This window comes from Triticum urartu, chromosome 5A (genome assembly GCF_056163025.1).
Source record: "Triticum urartu cultivar PI428250 chromosome 5A, HENAU_Tu73, whole genome shotgun sequence".
In the NCBI taxonomy this organism is placed as follows: Eukaryota; Viridiplantae; Streptophyta; class Magnoliopsida; order Poales; family Poaceae; genus Triticum; species Triticum urartu.
This window is the reverse complement of record NC_141877.1, coordinates 426,992,440-427,012,357: the sequence shown is the minus strand read 5'-3', so window position 1 is coordinate 427,012,357 and position 19,918 is coordinate 426,992,440. Positions and strand designations below refer to the sequence as shown.

Here is a 19,918-nt window from a genome sequence, read left to right as displayed (position 1 = left end):
GGGCTTCTACATCATCATCCAAGCCCCTCCGATGAAGTGTGAGTAGTTTACTTCAGACCTACGGGTCCATAGTTAGTAGCTAGATGGCTTCTTCTCTGTTTTTGGATCTCAATACAATGTTCTCCCCCTCTCTCGTGGAGATCTATTCGATGTAATCTTCTTTTGGCGGTGTGTTTGTTGAGACCGATGAATTGTGGGTTTATGATCAAGTCTATCTATGAATAATATTTGAATCTTCTCTGAATTCTTTTATGTATGATTGGTTATCTTTGCAAGTCTCTTCGAATTATCAGTTTGGTTTGGCCTACTAGATTGGTTGTTCTTGCCATGGGAGAAGTGCTTAGCTTTGGGTTCGATCTTGCGGTGTCCTTTCCTAGTGACAGAAGGGCCAGCAAGGCACGTATTGTATCGTTGCCATCGAGGATAACAAGATGGGGTTTTTATCATATTGCATGAAACTATCCCTCTACATCATGTCATCTTGCTTAAGGCGTTACTCTGTTTTTAACTTAATACTCTAGATGCATGCTGGATAGCGGTCGATGAGTGGAGTAATAGTTGTAGATGCAGGCAGGAGTCGGTCTACTTGTCTCGGACGTGATGCTTATATACAAGATCATACCTAGATATTCTCATAACTATGCTCAATTCTGTCAATTGCTCAACAGTAATTTGTTCACCCACCGTAGAATACTTATGCTCTTGAGAGAAGCCACTAGTGAAACCTATGGCCCTCGGGTCTCTTTCTCATCATATCAATCTCCATCACTTTATTATTGCTTTGCTTTTACTTTACTTTTACTTTTTACTTTGCATCTCTATACCAAAAATACCAAAAATATTATTTATCATCTCTATCAGATCTCACTTTCGTAAGTGACCGTGAAGGGATTGACAACCCCTAAGCGTGTTGGTTGCGTTGAGCTATTGTTTTTGTGTAGGTACGAGGGACTCGCGCGTAGCCTCCTACTGGATTGATACCTTGGTTCTCAAAAACTGAGGGAAATACTTACGCTACTTTGCTACATCATCCTCTCCTCTTCGGGGAAATCCAACGCAGTGCTCAAGAGGTAGCAGGCCTCCCCCTCTCCCTCCTTTATATACGTGGGCAGGTGTAACGCCCCGAGATCGATGCTCCAGTTCCCTTCCATTTATTATCGTTGTCATCGTGTGTTTCGATTGTTTGTTGCGTTGTTCATGATAGTGACATGCCATCCTTGTGTTTGTTTCTTGGTCATGGTGCATGTTAACTTGTTGTTTAACAACTCTAACTTAATGTGTTATTCAGATCTGGACCAATTTCGAAATTTGCATATGAGTACGTACCGGAATTGTTATGTGTTGTTTCCGGCCTCATTTAAACTTGCTTTGATGTGGGGTTCTTGTGTGCATCATCTCTTGCCATGAGTGGTATCATGTAGCCTTGTCATGCATCATACTTGGATGAGCATCATGCCATGTTATGTGCTTGTGTGTTTACCATGTTGTTTGCTTCTTTCCAGTTGTGCTCCTTCTCGATAGTTCCTGTTTCATTGCGATCGTGAGGATTCGTTCGACTACGCTTGGTTTGTCTACGCCTGTCCGTCTTCTTGTACTCGTTCTTCTTCCTAGCGGGATTTCAGGCAAGATGACCATCACATTGGATCTCACCACTATCTTTGCTATGCTAGTTGTCTCGATGCTATCGCTATGTCACGCTACCCACCACTTGTTTATCAAGCCTCCCAATATGCCATGAAATAGCCTCTAACCTTTTCACCATCCCAGCAAACCGTTGTTTGGCTATGTTACCGCTTTGCTCAGCCCCTCTTATAGCGTTGCTAGTTGCAGTTTGTTCCATGTTGGGACATGGATATCTTGGGATATCACAATCTCTTATTTAATTAATGCATCGATATACTTGGTAAAGGGTGGAAGTCTTAGCCTTTTTCTTGGTGTTTTGTTCCACTCTTGCCGCCTTAGTTTCCGTCATACTGGTGTTATGTTCCTTGATTTTGTGTCCCTAACACGGTGAGGGTTTACGGGCCCCTCTTGACAGTTCGCTTTGAATAAAACTCTTCCAACAAGGCCCAACATTGGTTTTACCATTTTCTCAACATAATAACTAAACATGATATTAAATTTGACGCATAGGGAGTTAGCGCTACCCGAGGAGTAATTCAACATAATACAGGAGGGCCGGTGCTGATGATGTTGGTCCCAAACGGGCAGACTGCGGGACCACCACGGGGCAACCCGAGGATCTGGTTTTACTCGTAGGCTGACCCATCCAGTCATGGCCTGAGACGAGATACACGCGGCTACTATTAGGGTGTCGACACGCCGGGAGGTCTTGCTGGACTTCTTTTACCATTGTCGAAATGCCTTGTGCACCGGAATCCCGAGTTTGATCGGGTGTTCCGAGATGGAGGATTGTCTCCGCAGACCGTGAGCTTGTCATGGGCTAAGTTGGGACACCCCTGCAGGGTTTAAACTTTTGAGAGCCATGTCCGTGGTTATGTGGCAGATGGGAATTTTTAATATCCAGTTATAGAGAACTTGACACCAGATCCGAATTAAGATACACCAACCACATGTGTAACCGTGACCGTCTCTTTTCGAGTGAGTTCGAGAAGAGAACATAGTGGGGTTATGTTTGAATGTAAGTAGTTCAGGATCACTTCTTGATCATTACTAGTTTGCGACCGTTTGCGTAGTTTCTCATCTTACTCTTGTACTCGTAAGTTAGCCACCATACAATGCTTAGTCGCCTGCTGTAACCTCACCACTTATCCATTCCATACCTATTAAGCTTTGCTAGTCTTGATACCCATGGTAATGGGATTGCTGAGTCCTCGTGGCTCATAGATTACTACAACCACAGTTGCAGGTGTAGGTAATGCGATGGTACGACGTGAGTGCGATGTTTGCTTGTTTGGGAGTTCTTCTTCTGCTTCTTCTTCGTTTAGGGGATAGGTTCCGGGTCGGCAGCCTGGGCTAGCAGGGTGGATGTCGTTTGAGTTTCTATTTGTGTTTCATCTGTAGTTAGATGTGCTCTCATGTATGATGTTTGATGTATTTGTGAGGCAATTGTATGCCTTTGTATGTATCCACAAATATAATGTAATGGTACGATGTGATGATATCCACCTTGCAAAACGTCTTCAACATGCACTCTATCCTTGGTGGGACCTTCGAGTTCCTCTCGGATAGGATCGCATATTGGGCGTGATAGCGGGGCACCCCTTGGAGACACACCAATTGTTCCAAGCCGTGTGCGGCGTCTCCCTCCACGGTTTACTCCTCCGATCATAGTCATGTAGTGCTTAGGCGAAGCCCTACGCGGATCACATCACCATCACCGTCACCATGTCGTCATGCTGACGAAACTCTCCCTCGACACTTTGCTGGATCAAGAGTTTGACGGACGTCATCAAGCTGAACGTGTGCTAAACTCGGAGGTGCCGTACGTTCGGTACTTGATCGGTTGGATCACGAAGGCGTTCGACTACATCAACCGCGTTAACCTAACACTTCTGCTTTCGGTCTACGAGGGTACGTGGACACACTCTCCCCCTCTCGTTGCTATGCATCTCCTAGATAGATCTTGTGTGATCGTAGGAATTTTTTGAAATTGCATGCTACGTTCCCCAACAGTATGACTATATTCGGAATACATGCCTACATTATATTGATGAATTGAAGCTAGTTCTGTGTCACCTTAAGTTATAACTGTTGCATGATGAATGCCATCCGACACAATTATCATCGATGATCCATTGTCTATGAGCTTTTCACATATTGATCTTTGCTACGTTACTTTGCCTTTGCCACTGTTACAATTGCTACAAAACTACTACTGTTACTTTTGCCACCATTAATGTTACTTCCATACTACTTTGCTACTAAATACTTTGTTGTAGATATTAAGTCTTTCAGATGTGGTTGAATTGATAACTCAGCTATTAATACTTGAGAATATTCTTTGGCTCCCCTTGTGTTGAATCAATAAATTTGGGTTGAATACTCTACTCTCGAAAATTGTTGCGATCCCCTATACTTGTGGGTTATCATTAGGAAACCTTAAGCATCTTTTATCAACGGCCTAGTCTAGTAGAGGCTTACTAGGGACACAATGTTTGTTTATGTATCCACACATGTATTTAAGTTTTAGGTCAATACAATTCTAGCATGATTAATAATCATTTATCATGATTAAGGAAATATAATAATAACCACTTTATTATTGCCTCTAGGACATATTTGCAACAACTCCATGAAGTTTGACCACTTCTTGAAAGAATAGGTTTGCTACATGATGAGCATCCGTTGTCTTGCGACATGAGATGAAATGAGCCATCTTAGAGAATCTATCCACGACCACAAATACAACATCACTTCCTCGTCTTGTTCTTGGCAAGCCCAAGACGAAGTCCATAGAGACGTCCTCCCATGGAGCAACAGGAACAGACAAAGGCATGTATAACCCTGTGTTCTGGACTTGTCCTTTGCAGGTTTTACATACTGGGCACCACTAAACAAACTTTCCAGCATCTCTCTTTAGTTGTGGCCAAAAGTAGCGAGCTTCTAGGTTAGCGATAGTCTTGCCCGTCCAACATGGCCACTAAGATCAATTGAATGGAGTTCTCTGCATGACAAACGATCATTTTTGAAGAGATAGCCATGTTGCACCAAATAGTCGTCACCTAATGGCTGGCCCCTGATGTGCTTCACCCAAAATGGCCAAAGTCTTCATCATCCTCATACAACTCCTTTATTTGTTCCATGCTTGGAAGTTCAACTTCAAAAGAAGTAGAGAGGCATGCACGACAACTCAAAGCATCGGCCACTCTATTAGTTGTCTCAGATTTATGCACATTAAGATAGTTAAACCTCTCCAGATATGTTGCCCATCTCGCTAGCATGCGGTCAACGTGCTTTTGATTTCTAAAATGTTTCAAGGATTGATGGTCACTATATGCAATGAACTCTTTAGGCAGCAAATAAACTTCCCAAGTTTTCAAGGCTCTGAAAATGGCATACAATTATTGCTGATAGGTGCTCCATTTCTGTCTAGCTTCACTTAACTTCTCACTAAAGAAAGCAATGGGCTTCCTTTCTTGAGATAGAACAGCTCCAATGCCTACTCCACTTGCATCACACTCCAACTCGAAAGTCTTGTTGAAATTAGGTAGCACCAAGACAAGAGCTTGTGATAGTTTTTGTTTAATCTCATTGGAACTAGCTCTGCTCGCACATGGGCCAGCTCAAAAGGGTGCGAGAGGGGAGTGGGGGTGCGCGTTTGTGCGATTTGCATCGCACGACGTGCTAAATTGGATGTTTCTTAGAAGTGAAGCAGAATCAAAATACGGTAAGCCCCCACTGTATCAAGCTTCATGTGATTGGTCTTTACTAATGCATCAATCGTGTATAGGAAACAAGTTCTCTATTAGGCCTTGTTTGGCACAAAGGGTTTTCAAACCCCAAAGGGACTGGGTATTATTGGGGATTTGATGAATCCCTCCCCTGCACCAAATCCCCTGAAATCCTCACTCTTCCCCAACATCTTCCATCCCCAATCCTCTTTCTCTAAAATTACTTTTGGTCATAGCCATGGTGGGGAGAGAAGAAACCCTAGGAAGGTTAGGAGAGGGGAGGGAAGGGGAGGTGGCAGCGACGGTATACCCTAGAAGCCTTGTGATGGCTCGATCTCCTTGTGGCTGGCGGGAGACGCCGACATGGAAGCAGCTGGCGGCGGCGGCTCTTTCTTACCGACACCTCGCGTCAAGCGAGCCAAGGGCCAGGCCGCGAGGTAACCTTCGATGCGTGAAAGTCCCGTGGAACGGGGGGATCGAAGGGGAATTTGGGGCTGGCCCGGTATAAGCCATGTACACCAAACACATGCTTGAGGATTTTAGGGGCTTTTGAGCCCAAGAGGGGAAAATCCTCTAAAAGCCTCCCCAAGCCTTGTGTGCCAAACAAGGCATTAGGGGATTAAATTCATCGGCCATACCCAAAGGAACAAGTATACAAAACTTCATAAGAGGGCGGTCTGATAAACTAAGTGGCGTGCCCAACTACAATCGCCACACATGGTATAGGTGATGATTTCAACTTATTATGTGCTAATGTTGGTGTGCAACACTTTGTATTTCAGGACACAAAGACCTATCGGCGGTTAATGCTTGAGTTTTTAAGCATCCTATCACATAGTGTCAAACTTAACCCTGTGAGCGATGCGGACCAGATCACCTTCCGCCCCATGGACCAAAGCTTTGACATGTCCCTTATAGACGAGTGCACCCTCTTTGGCTTCACCAACAATGATGCCATGTCCGTTACGTCTCTGGTGTGCTACATCCACATCCAGTACAACTATTTCAATATATGAGTTGTGAATTCCATAAGCATAGGGTCAGTTGCATTGAGTGTCCTGCAATGCGATAGTTCTATTATGTTATCACTAACACTTTGCAAGCACAAGGAGAAATATTCAAAATTAACGAAGCAAATATGTTCATCCTTGGGATGGCCCCGAGCACTGACATCAACTAAACGCCTAACTTAGGCCCTGTCCTTCTACTTCACCTTGCCCACCAGGCAAATCAGACACATGGTGACATCACCTACGAAGGAGTCACTGACGTCTTGGCCATCGCCCTCGGCCTTGACATCATCGGCTTGGGACCGCTGGGAGTTAACCGCCTTGTCAATATGCATGCACTTACTAGTGCCAGTATGGTACTTCCTCGTAATGCTCGTCACTATATCCGTATTCTTGAAGTGGAGCATTTGTTTCCCACTTCCATGCCTAAACACTTCTTGATCAAGGAGGGAATTTTGCACTATGTTGCACAGGATGCGGATAAAGCTTTCAACCTTGAAGCTCCAGAACTAGAAGAGGTGGATGAGGAGGAGCTTGCGCTGGAACAAGATGAGCGGTTGAGGACATAGAAGAAGAGAGGCCCCACACCACCTACGTTGGAACAAGATGAGCAGCCCGAGGAGGACACTGAACAAGATGGGCAACTTTCAACTTTCGCTATGAACGTTTTTCTATTTGATGAAGTCATCTTGCGGTTGAGCTCGCTCACTCTTTACCAGGTTCAGTAAAAATCATGAAAAGTGTGAGCCAGACCTCGGTGAGTGCCACTTGTCGGACCTTCCCTATTTGGTCTGAACATGTCGCAGACAAGTCCGAGCCTTCTCGGCCTTGTTTATATGATTGAGCCGGACAGTCCGGCCACTTGTCCGGGCCTTCTCGATTTGGCCTGGACATGTCCCAGACAATCCGGGCCTTCTCAGTCTAGTTTACACGGTTGGACCGGGTGAACTCCTCTTGTGCAGTGCATTGTCTTCTGCGGAGGTCACATACAACCTCAGATGAAGATAACCCAAAAAGTTAAGGTGTTCGTTCCGACGAATCACACAAATCTCAGGCTGAACTTTTTTTTTCATTTGATTTGAGGCCATCTTAGTCACGGTTTTGTGCAATGAAAAAAAAAACTAGTGTTTGCCAAACTTTGAAATATGGGTGTGTGCTTAAAACGATGTAGACACCAGGGTTATTGTCTTTATCAATAACAGAAGGAGATTTTGTTTTCAAAGAGATACTTCCTCCGCCCATAATATAAAAATGTTTTTGACACGAGTATAATGTGAAAAACATTCTTATTTTGGGACAGAGAGAGTAGAAGTTGAATATTTGATACTTAGGCCCTGTTCGGTAGTCACTTGCTTCTAAAATCTGTGGAGCGGGGCAAATGCAGCTCCATCATTTTGAACTGCAGCTTCACCAACTCTGCTCCCGGAGTTGTGGAGCGGAGTGGTACTGAACAGGGCCTTAGAAAACAAGACTCGCGGCGCTCTGTAGACACGACACCAATGCACACATACAAAGCACAAGGACGCTCCAATCAGCACATGAGGCGCTCCCCTCCCGTGCGGCGAGTTTAACGACGCCTCCACGCGAGGATGACGCGATTGCTTCTCGTGGGGTGATCTAGCGCCGGACTCTGAAGCACACGATGGTTTGTCCAACCTTGGTTTTATAGCTGAAGCAGTAAGTGGCGACTGCCGACCGGCGGCCGAGAACCAAAAACCTGGCTAGATTCCCACGGCGACGGCCACTTTTTCTTCACACCGACGCTGCACGGTCAGTTCTCCAGCAGCGGCACGATGGATGGGTCGGTCGCACCTGCAAAACCCAACAAGACTTGCGTCCTACGATGCTTCAGCCAGGCGCCTGCGCCTGCGTTTCGCATTCAGGACGGAGACATCTCTCCTCCTGGATTATCAATCAGCCGTCCAGCTTTGCTTCATGTCATGTCCATTTGGCGCTTGGTTTCCTCGTGACGGTTTCTCGCCGCGCGCCAGAGCATGCATGTGTTACTTGTTTGTTACACGATCATGGCGCTGGCTAGTAGGTGGGACATGTGCCACCAAATTAAGGTGCCTGGTCACCGTCCTAGCTCATAACACTGGCGTCAGAAAAGGGGCCTCGAGCGTGCGAAAGGTGATGCGTCTCGTTAGCTTCACGCTCAATGCTTCCTACGAAACGAACCGACGGCCCATGGGACTGAACCTGATGTCCTGAGGACATGCATGCGTTGCATCTGTTCACCGGAAGCAAGTAAACAGAGCCGTATATTTTGATTGCATGGAAATTTTTGTTTGCCATGTTCGATCTTGACGACAAAAAAGCTGGACAAAGTTTGATCTCCACGGGACATGGATGCGTCCATTTTTCAATTGCTCTTTAAGGTACTACTCACCAATCACGAATAGTTTTTCAATTCTGAAAAGAGAGTTTTAGAAGAAGAAAAAGGTGACGATGGCGGGAAATCCAAGTCTCGGTTGGTCCGGAGGCGAACGCACGCACGCACGCAGCCCTGACAGCGCAGCGCAGGACACCGGCAAAACCAACCTTTCGCTTCACTTCGCGGCAACGGGGACGCCGCACCCAACCGACCCATCGACCCGGCTCACCCGCGGCCACGCTCCACACGCCGGCGCCCATCCGTCCGTCCACCCGCGCTCGTGGACTCCATCGGACGCACCAGATCGCGCTCGCTCCAACAGCCACCCCTCACCTCTCCCACCCGCCAAAAACCATCCCCCCTCTTTTAACCCTCTCATATAGCCCCTGCCACAAGCGAACCAGGCACCACCACCACCTCCACACCCCTCGTCCTCCTGCTCGGCCGGGGAAGCGAGCGAGCGATCGAGCTCCACCGCGCGCGACCATGGAGGCGGGCGCCGGGCTGGTGGCCGGCTCGCACAACCGGAACGAGCTGGTGCTGATCCGGGGGCACGAGGACCACAAGCCGGCGCGGGCGCTGAGCGGGCAGGTGTGCGAGATATGCGGCGACGAGGTCGGCCGCACGGTGGCCGGCGACCTCTTCGTCGCCTGCAACGAGTGCGGCTTCCCGGTGTGCCGCCCCTGCTACGAGTACGAGCGCCGGGAGGGCACCCAGAACTGCCCCCAGTGCAAGACCCGCTACAAGCGCCTCAAGGGGAGCCCCCGGGTGGAGGGCGACGAGGACGAGGAGGACATCGACGACCTCGAGCACGAGTTCAACATCGACGACGACAAGCAGCTGCAGCAGCATGGCGCCCTGCAGAACAGCCACATCACCGAGGCCATGCTCCACGGCAGGATGAGCTACGGGAGGGCCTCCGAGGACGGCGGCGAGGGCAACACCACCCCCATGGTCGGGATCCCGCCCATCATCACCGGCAACCGCTCCATGCCGGTATGCATCATATCCTGATATCCATTCACTTCTTTGTGTCCATCAAGCCCTGGATCACTCTAGCAGCTTAAATTAAATTGTTCATCGATCATGCACAACAATTTAGGTGAGCGGCGAGTTCCCGATGTCAGCAGGACATGGCCATGGCGACTTCTCCTCCTCCCTGCACAAGCGCATCCACCCCTACCCAATTTCCGAGCCAGGTGACTAACTACTTACTCTACCGGTTGATGCCAAGGAACCATGCATGCAGTTCCTCGTGTTGTGTTGGTAAGCTCAAGCAAGCAACATGAATTTGATGATGATCAGGGAGCGCAAAGTGGGGGGACGAGAAGAAGGAGGTGAGCTGGAAGGAGAGGATGGACGACTGGAAGTCCAAGCAGGGCGTCTACGGCGCCGCCGACCCGGACGACATGGACGCCGACGTGCCCCTGAACGACGAGGCGAGGCAGCCGCTGTCCCGGAAGGTGTCGATCGCGTCGAGCAAGGTGAACCCGTACCGGATGGTGATCATCCTCCGCCTCTTCGTGCTCTGCGTCTTCCTCCGCTACCGCATCCTCAACCCGGTCCCGGAGGCCATCCCGCTGTGGCTCACCTCCATCGTGTGCGAGATCTGGTTCGCCGTCTCCTGGATCCTCGACCAGTTCCCCAAGTGGTACCCCATCGACCGCGAGACCTACCTGGACCGCCTCTCGCTGCGGTACGAGCGGGAGGGCGAGCCGTCGATGCTGTCGCCGGTGGACCTGTTCGTCAGCACGGTGGACCCGCTCAAGGAGCCGCCGCTGGTGACGGCCAACACGGTGCTCTCCATCCTCGCCGTCGACTACCCGGTGGACAAGGTGTCGTGCTACGTCTCCGACGACGGCGCCTCCATGCTCTCCTTCGAGTCGCTGTCGGAGACGGCCGAGTTCGCCCGCAAGTGGGTGCCCTTCTGCAAGAAGTTCAGCATCGAGCCCCGCGCCCCCGAGTTCTACTTCTCCCGCAAGGTCGACTACCTCAAGGACAAGGTCCAGCCCACCTTCGTCCAGGAGCGCCGCGCCATGAAGGTACGTACTACAACGTGGCAACAACAACTATTCGCCGTCGCCGTCGCCGCCGCGCCATGAACATTTCTGATCATCTCTTGCTATGATGAGCAGAGGGAGTACGAGGAGTTCAAGGTGCGGATCAACGCGCTGGTGTCCAAGGCGCAGAAGGTGCCGGACGAGGGGTGGATCATGAAGGACGGCACGCCGTGGCCCGGCAACAACACCCGCGACCACCCCGGCATGATCCAGGTCTTCCTGGGCCACAGCGGGGGCCTCGACACCGAGGGCAACGAGCTGCCGCGCCTCGTCTACGTCTCCCGTGAGAAGCGCCCCGGCTTCCAGCACCACAAGAAGGCCGGCGCCATGAACGCTCTCGTACTGCACCGTCCCTTCTTCTCCAGAGCTTCGTCGTAAATGCCAGAACTCACAACGTTTCTTGCTCACTCTTCTCTGAATTTTGGCCGGCAGATCCGCGTCTCCGCCGTGCTGACCAACGCGCCCTTCATGCTCAACCTGGACTGTGACCATTACATCAACAACAGCAAGGCCATCCGGGAGTCCATGTGCTTCCTCATGGACCCTCAGGTCGGCCGCAAGGTCTGCTACGTGCAGTTCCCCCAGAGGTTCGACGGCATCGACGCGCACGACCGATACGCCAACAGGAACACCGTCTTCTTCGACGTAAGATTGCTATACAGTTCAATCACACTTCACACCTACATTTTGCATAGTCTAGTAGAGCCATGGATCTGACATTGGTAGTTCTTGGCGATCAGATCAACATGAAGGGGCTGGACGGCATCCAAGGGCCGGTGTACGTCGGAACAGGGTGCGTGTTCAGGCGACAGGCGCTCTACGGATACAACCCTCCCAGCGGCCCCAAGAGGCCGAAGATGGTGACCTGCGACTGCTGCCCGTGCTTCGGCCGCAAGAAGCGAAAGGGCGGCAAGGATGGGCTGCCGGAGGGCGTGGCCGACGGAGGTAAGTTTCAGAGGAAGCACACACTGAAGTACTGAACATTTGGTTTTGGTTCAGTCGCTTAGTACAGGTTGGTGAAATTTCCTCTTTGGCTCTTCAGGAATGGACGGCGACAAGGAGCAGATGATGTCCCAGATGAACTTCGAGAAGCGGTTCGGGCAGTCCGCGGCGTTCGTGACGTCGACGTTCATGGAGGAAGGCGGCGTCCCGCCGTCGTCGAGCCCCGCCGCTCTCCTCAAGGAGGCCATCCATGTCATCAGCTGCGGCTACGAGGACAAGACTGACTGGGGTTTAGAGGTACAGAGAAACAACACAACGCAAAGATCACTTCAGACAACTCCACATGGTTGCAGACTTCCAGTACTGATTTGTTGTTCCTGGCATGAATGGAATGGTGCAGCTGGGGTGGATCTACGGGTCGATCACGGAGGACATCCTGACGGGGTTCAAGATGCACTGCCGCGGGTGGCGGTCGATCTACTGCATGCCGAAGCTGGCGGCGTTCAAGGGGTCGGCGCCGATCAACCTGTCGGACCGTCTCAACCAGGTGCTGCGGTGGGCGCTGGGGTCCGTGGAGATCTTCTTCAGCCGGCACAGCCCGCTGCTCTACGGCTACAAGGGCGGCAACCTCAAGTGGCTCGAGCGCTTCGCCTACATCAACACCACCATCTACCCCTTCACCTCGCTGCCGCTGCTCGCCTACTGCACCCTCCCCGCCGTCTGCCTCCTCACCGGCAAGTTCATCATGCCGCCGGTCAGTGCTGAGCAGCTAGCTACTTTTCCCCATTCGTCCTCCTTCCCGCCAAAATCCACCGGTTCAAATGTCTGACGGGTTTTGTGGTGTGTGTTGTGTTGCTGCTGCAGATTAGCACGTTCGCCAGTCTCTTCTTCATCTCCCTCTTCATCTCCATCTTCGCGACGGGCATCCTGGAGCTGCGGTGGAGCGGGGTGAGCATCGAGGAGTGGTGGAGGAACGAGCAGTTCTGGGTCATCGGCGGCGTGTCGGCGCACCTGTTCGCCGTCATCCAGGGCCTGCTCAAGGTCCTGGCCGGGATCGACACCAACTTCACCGTCACCTCCAAGGCCACGGGGGACGAGGACGACGAGTTCGCCGAGCTCTACGCCTTCAAGTGGACCACCCTCCTCATCCCGCCGACGACGCTGCTGGTGATCAACATCATCGGCGTCGTCGCGGGCATCTCCGACGCCATCAACAACGGGTACCAGTCGTGGGGCCCGCTCTTCGGCAAGCTCTTCTTCGCCTTCTGGGTGATCGTGCATCTCTACCCGTTCCTCAAGGGCCTCATGGGGAGGCAGAACAGGACGCCCACCATCGTCATCATCTGGTCCGTGCTGCTCGCCTCCATCTTCTCCCTGCTCTGGGTCAGGATCGACCCCTTCACCGTCAAGGCCAAGGGGCCTGACGTGAAGCAGTGCGGCATCAACTGCTGATCGCATTAAGAGCTCTGGACATTGTGCATAGGAGAAGAACAATTTGGACGCAAGTTTTGTATTGTGGATGTTTTTGTTCATGCTATGTTTTGTGTAATATTTTGGTGGCCAGAAATGGTTTAAACAAGAATTGAACAGCGGACCAGACTTTGGATGTCATGTCAAGCAAGAATGAACAGCATTCATGTTTTTTAGCTGTGATTGCTCTTGTGGGTAGCTGGTAAGTTTTGCTGAAATCAAAGCCTGATGTAGCTAACTAAAACAGGTGCATTTACTTGTTTTCTGAATGTAAAGTTGAAGAGTGGCATTCAGACTTCAGGATAAGAAGTCCTGGTAACAGAAAAAAAAAAGACCTTGCAGCAGCAGAGCGCTTTAGACAGGTTCTTGCTTAGGTAAAGAGCCTGAGTGCCAAGGGGATCTAAATCTAATACAGTATTCGACAATTCAAAGACTTTAAAAGCATTCCGATATCAACCAAACCACCACAGAGGTGTCATTTTAGAGCAGATAAATTAACAGCATTCCACAATTCAAAGACTTTAGAAGCAGAATCCCGATATCAACCAAACCACCACAGAGGTGTCATTTTAGAGTAGATAAATTAACAGCAATCCATACAATATTCCACAATTCAAAGACTTTAGAAGCAGAATCCCGATATCAATCAAACCACCACAGAGGTGCCATTTTAGAGTAGATAAATTAACAGCAATCCAACAGCAACATGAATATTGGTACGATTGAGATGTCCGTAATCACCAAACAATGGGGTTGGTTAGGGTGACAAGAGAGCACAGCTACAAAATCGGGCAGCACTTGTTGCACACAAAAGGGAGAATCCATACCTTTCAGTATCTTTTCCCTTAAAATTTCATTTCTATATTCTCTTTCCGGATATCAAAAGAATACAGTGGAAAAGAATAGGGGTCTACCCTTAAAAAGAAACTAAAAGAAGGGGGAGAAGGGGCTAGAAATGCACTATACGGTAAAAGCCATTTACACACGAGGAGACCTACAATCTATCATATCTAAGAACTGTGAGTTGTTATCTGCACAGCATCACACCTTGATCAGCAGGGGATGTTTAATACTCTTCCATTTTGTTATTTCTTCTCTACGGATTCCTTGTCTGTTTGCACAGTATGTTCTTATAGTCACAGGCTCAACTTGCACAGGAGTACCTATTCAAGAAGATTGGTATCGTATAGCTTTGCCCAGGTTGTTAATTCATCTGGGCAAGTCCTTTACTTGCATAAGATGTGTCCGCAGGCTAGACTCCTGTACCTGATTAAAGATACAATAGCACTAGTAAGGTACTGTGTACAACTGCTCTCGTCATGAGATAAAATTAAGCACCAGTTCAACACCAATCAGAGAAACACATTTTTTTAATTCGAAATTCAGAGCACTATGGTCACTTAGAAGGAATGTCTTGGGAATGGAATGTAAGTACCTCCAGTTCTGCGGCCATAGCTAAGAGTTCTCTGCATTCGTCAAGCATGACCTTTTCTTGTGCTGCTACGACTGAAAGCTCTGAGATCAAATATGTCCTGTCTTCAACCTGGCAACAAAGATGCTCCAAGTCAGTTAAAACAGTCACTGACAAGAATTTGCCATAACAGTGTGGGATGGCCTTTCGTGGTTATTAAACTTTTGTACTCGACTCCATGCAATATCTTAAGCTTTACTGAGGGTCAAACTTAACAATGCAATCAAGGGTGTGCACAAAAGGGTCCAGTTACTGACACATGGACCCAATTTTTAGTGGGGCTTTATTCATAGTTTGTTTGTGACTGAAGAGTCGATATATTTCATCGGTTTTAAAAATGGAAACAAGCCTTTCAAAGCAGACCGATAGCTGACGGTTCCTATGAAAAATGACGGATGCAGAACATCACCATTTTGCGAGGGAACAGCTTTTCTTAAAGTCTGAATCATACTTGCGTGCAATTCTTGTGATGAATGGGTGTAGTAAACCATGTCACAAGTAAAAGAGCTTCCTCTATGGTTGGACAGTTGATTTTATTATTATGAGACAAGGAAATATGGAAAGTAAAATTCGAAGTCATACTGCTGTTTACCTTAGAAAGCATAGAATAAACTGACGATCCCAAACCTTGCATGACATCAACAGCTGAGCTTACAGCATTCTTAAGACTAACTGCATCCACCTGTTAAAAAAAACAGGCAATACAATTAGTCACAATCACAAAAGTAATATATGTTCACAAGTAGAAGTGCAACAACAAAATAGTTTGAGTTTATTTAAATGCATTTTTTTCACAGCATACCCTTGCTCCTGAAGTGACTGGAAGGCGCAGTGTACTTGCTTTTAGAGCCTCAGTTGCCCGAGAAAAGGAAAGGTTATTCTCGTCTTCAAGTGCTGGCCATTGTTCAAGGCAAGCAATCTGAACCACAATAACAGCAGATTAAAAAATGCAATGTATGCATTTACAGTCATAATCCATGTAGTATAGTCATGACCCATCATATTCATTCTTTCATATCCCTAATTTCCAGATTTTATATCACCTCTTTTGGAGAAGAAAGTGTGTTATGACAACTATGTACTTATATATTGTGTTCGAATTTGCCATGTAAGAATGAGAACAGTCCTATCACATTGCAATTAGCTCCTATTCTTTCAAAGAGTACTTCTAAAAAGAAACATGGCTATGCTTCAATTGGTGTCACTAGGAACATCGTAGAAAGTTTGTGTCAACTTGGCCAAAATTGGAATTATACTCAAATGGAAAAGAACATGGGTTCCGCAATATGCTTGGGAGATTATTATAGAACCAAAGCCATCAATGCATCAGGTGGAGCTTACCTGCTCTTGCAGAATGCCATACAGCTTCAACTCTTGTCGATGGCGCTGCACCATGATTCTTCGCAAATTAACAGCATCCCTCAAGTCTGAAGTATTCCTCCAAACATTATATATGGTATTCTGTTTTAAATGAGAACATGGGAACTGTTTCATCAACTGAACATCACTAAACAAAAAAAGTAACAAAGCTCACAAGAAAAGTACAAAACGTATTAATGTCAACAAAAAGTTGATCAGAGGCTTCTAAACACATAGACGACTATGTGGGCAAACTTTATAATGCAAAAAATGCTGTCAGCTGTGCCAAACAGTAATCATCACTAAACTGAGTCTTAAACAGCCGCATTATAAAGTATGTTAATTTTATGAGGCGCATTATAAAGTCTGAAACAGTTGCATTATAATGATCCAAACTAACTTGAAACAATTTTAAATAAATAAAATATGCTAATTTTACCTCAGCAGTGGCCTTTTGGAAAGATAGAACATCTTCCGAACGAGCATTTACAAGACGCAATTGCAAGTATCTATTATTCAGCAAACGCAGTTGATGGATATTTTCAATTTGGCTGGCATTTTTCTTTCCCTTTCTTGGATCAACCATGTAGCTAACAACAGGAGCTATACCACCTGATTGAATACTTCCAGCACTTTGTGACCGGCAAGGTGTTGAAGGTCTTGTCCTCGATGGACTCTGAAAAGCCCTAGAAGCAGAGGATGCAGCTGACAAGACCTTGTTTGGTGACGATGAGCGATGAAGAACAGGAACAGGCAAAGTGGTTGTCCTGCTTGGACGGCTCACATATTTAGATCTTTCCGTTGTCTGTGAAGAAACATCACTGCCAGAATCTAACTGTTCATCTCTTCTTTTTGCATGAATAGCTAGTCTCCTTGCCACGTCATCCAGTGATTGATTCAACCTTTTACCTGCGTCTTCAGAAGCAGAAATCTTCCTTGGTGAAAGCCCTCTAGAAGTGTTTGACAAAGGGACTGGTTTGCTAGATTTGTCAGAAAGTTCAGTATTCGGCATAAGATTGGCAGGCCCACGCCCACTTGTCATGGCTGGCCAACGGTTTTGCTCAGTTGCCTTCTTAGGTAGATCTTCTGAAGGTCGAGAATTCTCACATTGTTCAGTAATTTTTTTCCTTCTCAGAGGACTCCTCTTCCTCTCAGTTAGAACACTCGCCTGTCCCTTGATATGATCTAAAGATGGGCTAGAGACCACCTTATCTTTTTTATTACCAGGAGCAGCCGCAGACTCCAACTGGTAGGAGGGAGACAGGTTCCGCATTGCTGGCCACAAGCCATGTGGGGACCTTTCATTTGCTATACACCTAGAACTCTTATTTACCTCTTTGACAGTATCACGGACTGGTGTTATGGACCTTGATGTTGGGGTGGAGGGTGTTGACACCTTAGAAGAAGGGGTTGAAGGTGTTGAGGGTCTTCTTCTGTCTGCAGATTGCGCCCTATTGGGCACTGGTGTACCATTAGTTGTTGAGGTCCGGCCAAGACTAGGAGATGTACATCGCCTTGTCGCAGTAGCACCCTGACCAGTCTTGTACCTGGATGCAACATCTCTCACTCGGCTTAAAGAAGAAGCATTATGCTTCTCAGATGGAACAAGCGGCGGTCTTCGAGTTTCTTCAACAAGAGCAGCTTTCTGCACAGTGCTCTTATGAACATCCATGAAGAATAGTAATTTCTAGAACCAACCACATCAACACGTCTCTCATGAAATTAGCTCCCTGCAGGCTCTACTGCAATGCTTCAGTGGCCCAGATCTGCAGAAGGTCCACATACAGACATCAAACAATCAGACTAGGCCAAATGAAGAAATTCATTCAACTAGATTCACTTGAAACAAGCAAGACAAACTATCCAGACACACAAAAACCAAGAAAAATACAGAGTCAACATGTTTAAGCAATGTACCAAAGCGATCCTGAAACTGCAGGTAAATGAATAACATACCCACTTACAGTACAAAACTTGCGGCAGCTGCTCCCTCAACCCTCTCACAGAGATGCCATGGTTGGACCAGGGAGGGAGAAGTTATATAATGGAGGCTCCTAAGCAAGGGAGGGAGGAAGGTGGCATTTATAGATGCACTGCTCATACACTAATAAAAATATAAAATAGAAGATGTTTTGTGCAAATTGCTGTTGCCATGTAACATGAGGCATTCGAGCAAGGACGAAGCCAATAAACAAAACTATTTGCGGAGATTCTGAGGGGTTTTGGGACAGACAAGGAAATCCACATCATCACAAGCATGTGAGGCGAATCTCTTTGCCTAGCAGATTAACAATCTCCCATCAGAAGCGGCATTGGAAACAAGAGACCTTTTATTAAGGTGCCACTTATGAACCAGGAACATGCATCGAGATTTTGTAATCTTCGATGCAAACAACAGAAAAAGAAAGCCGCAGGACAGGGCACATGCCTATAGAACCAATGGGATTCACTTGAAATTGCCGGGAATTTTCCTCGACTGAATCGACTGACCGATGAAGCGTTGTAAGAAGTATGACACGTTGCTTTCATTGCTGCATCTACATTGGATAATTCTTGAGGGCTTGCTCGAAGAATTCACCCACCGAAAGTGAATCAAGCACAAATTGCATGAGCACATTTTCTTTGGCTCACTGCAGGAGCTAAGTGTGGCTGGATTGCTGCTACTAGGATTAATTAAGGGCAGTAAAAAATTGCAGCGGGTACTAATCAAGCATCGAAATCACCAAAGAGTCTAGAATTGAGAGTACTACGTAGCCTTAATAACAAATTAATTTCCCCAGCCGTGCTAGAACGAGGACCAAGGGAAACAAACGGAAGACACAAATTTCTCAGGGCTCACGCCCACGGAATCCGCAGCGGGGAACCCAACCCAACCCGCGCACTGGCATGAGCACTCATTCGAGAACGTCGACGAGCTCAAGACAAGCATAGCGGCGTCGCCGATGCTCTCTCCGTACAACCCGATTGGGGGCGCGTCCAGAACTCCAGATCATCCGAGCTGTGCAGTCTCGCAAACATCGTCCGTCGTCTCCATTGACAGACTGAACCCAGCTCTCGATCGCACAGCCCAGCACTACCTCTCGTCCTCTCCTACAATAACTAACAAACAAACAAACACCTGGTGCGCGCCTGGCTAGGGAGGAGCACCTCGCCCTCCTCAAATTGAACAGCAGCAAAACACAAAGCCGAAAAACTATCTCCCCAGCAGACAGGCCGCAGCCAGGGCCTCCGAACAACGAACCCTAGACTCCCAGCTCCGAAACCGACCATGCAGGCGCCAGGGAGGAGGCTCACGTCGAGAGCACCGGCGGCGACAGCTCGGAGACCAAAGGCCGCCTGCTCCTCCTCTTCCTCCTGCTGCCCCTCCTCCTCGGGGCAGCTCCGGGTAGAGCGGGCACCAGACGGCGGGCGCTCGCGGATTCGCCACGCCTGGTTCGGCGTGGGGTTTTGCTTCCGCAGGAACAGAGCAGAGGGGGGAGGAGGTGGAGGTGGGAGGGGGCGCGCAGCCCGCAGCGTGGGAGAGAGGGCAGGGGAGGGCAGGGCAGAGGGAGGGAGGGAGGTTACGGGGGGAGTAGATGGATTCGCGCGGCGGGGGCGGGATTAAGGGGGAGTGCGTAGTTAAGGAAGGCCAGACCAAACGGCTCCTCCCCTTTATTAATCACGGCAAACGTTCCGGTAAGCGCACAGGGTCCGGCCGTGCGCTGGCCGATCGTGCAGCCCGTCCATACGTACAGTATCCATACGGTGATTGGCGATGATGATGATGGACCTTATCTACGGGTCGGGCGCCATGGTCCATGTCCATCCCGCTCGCACCCCTCTTCCCTGCGTGCACACGCAACGGGTGGGCGCAAAACGCAATCATCAAAGCTCGCAGT

At 48.5% G+C, this 19,918-nt stretch overlaps 2 protein-coding genes across 3 annotated transcripts; one reads left to right on the top strand and one right to left on the bottom strand.

Moving 5' to 3' along the window:
* The first annotated feature begins 9,126 nt into the window (after positions 1 to 9,126).
* On the top strand, positions 9,127 to 13,386 carry IRX3 (Cellulose synthase family protein). Its single transcript, XM_048674408.2, has 9 exons — positions 9,127 to 9,734; positions 9,841 to 9,937; positions 10,044 to 10,780; positions 10,874 to 11,137; positions 11,231 to 11,443; positions 11,539 to 11,743; positions 11,841 to 12,037; positions 12,141 to 12,494; positions 12,605 to 13,386. Exons 1-9 carry the CDS (start codon positions 9,225 to 9,227, stop codon positions 13,190 to 13,192), a joined length of 3,165 nt encoding a protein of 1,054 aa, XP_048530365.1. The 5' UTR covers positions 9,127 to 9,224; the 3' UTR covers positions 13,193 to 13,386.
* Positions 13,387 to 13,913: 527 nt separating this feature from the next.
* Positions 13,914 to 19,637, bottom strand: LOC125509426 (AUGMIN subunit 8). Of its 2 annotated transcripts, none has more exons than XM_048674404.2 (7): positions 19,335 to 19,637; positions 16,480 to 17,806; positions 16,023 to 16,142; positions 15,484 to 15,600; positions 15,274 to 15,363; positions 14,646 to 14,753; positions 13,914 to 14,476 (listed from the first exon to the last, which is right to left on the bottom strand). In XM_048674404.2, exons 2-7 carry the CDS (start codon positions 17,710 to 17,712, stop codon positions 14,420 to 14,422), a joined length of 1,725 nt encoding a protein of 574 aa, XP_048530361.1. In that variant the 5' UTR covers positions 17,713 to 17,806; positions 19,335 to 19,637; the 3' UTR covers positions 13,914 to 14,419. The 2 variants fall into 2 exon arrangements, with proteins under 2 accessions (XP_048530361.1, XP_087382434.1); XM_087526308.1 differs by lacking the exon at positions 19,335 to 19,637 and adding an exon at positions 17,997 to 19,294.
* Positions 19,638 to 19,918: the final 281 nt, after the last annotated feature.

Excerpts from the sequence above, each read along its gene's own strand:
- IRX3 (XM_048674408.2), top strand. The coding sequence starts at position 9,225 with ATGGAGGCGGGCGCCGGGCTGGTGGCCGGCTCGCACAACCGGAACGAG. Across the intron at positions 10,781-10,873 it reads AGGAGCGCCGCGCCATGAAG|AGGGAGTACGAGGAGTTCAA; the intron begins GTACGTACTACA and ends TATGATGAGCAG. Across the intron at positions 11,744-11,840 it reads GGAGGGCGTGGCCGACGGAG|GAATGGACGGCGACAAGGAG; the intron begins GTAAGTTTCAGA and ends TTGGCTCTTCAG.
- LOC125509426 (XM_048674404.2), bottom strand. The coding sequence starts at position 17,712 with ATGGATGTTCATAAGAGCACTGTGCAGAAAGCTGCTCTTGTTGAAGAA. Across the intron at positions 16,143-16,479 it reads TCCAAAAGGCCACTGCTGAG|AATACCATATATAATGTTTG; the intron begins GTAAAATTAGCA and ends CATTTAAAACAG. Across the intron at positions 14,477-14,645 it reads CTATGGCCGCAGAACTGGAG|GTACAGGAGTCTAGCCTGCG; the intron begins GTACTTACATTC and ends ATCTTTAATCAG.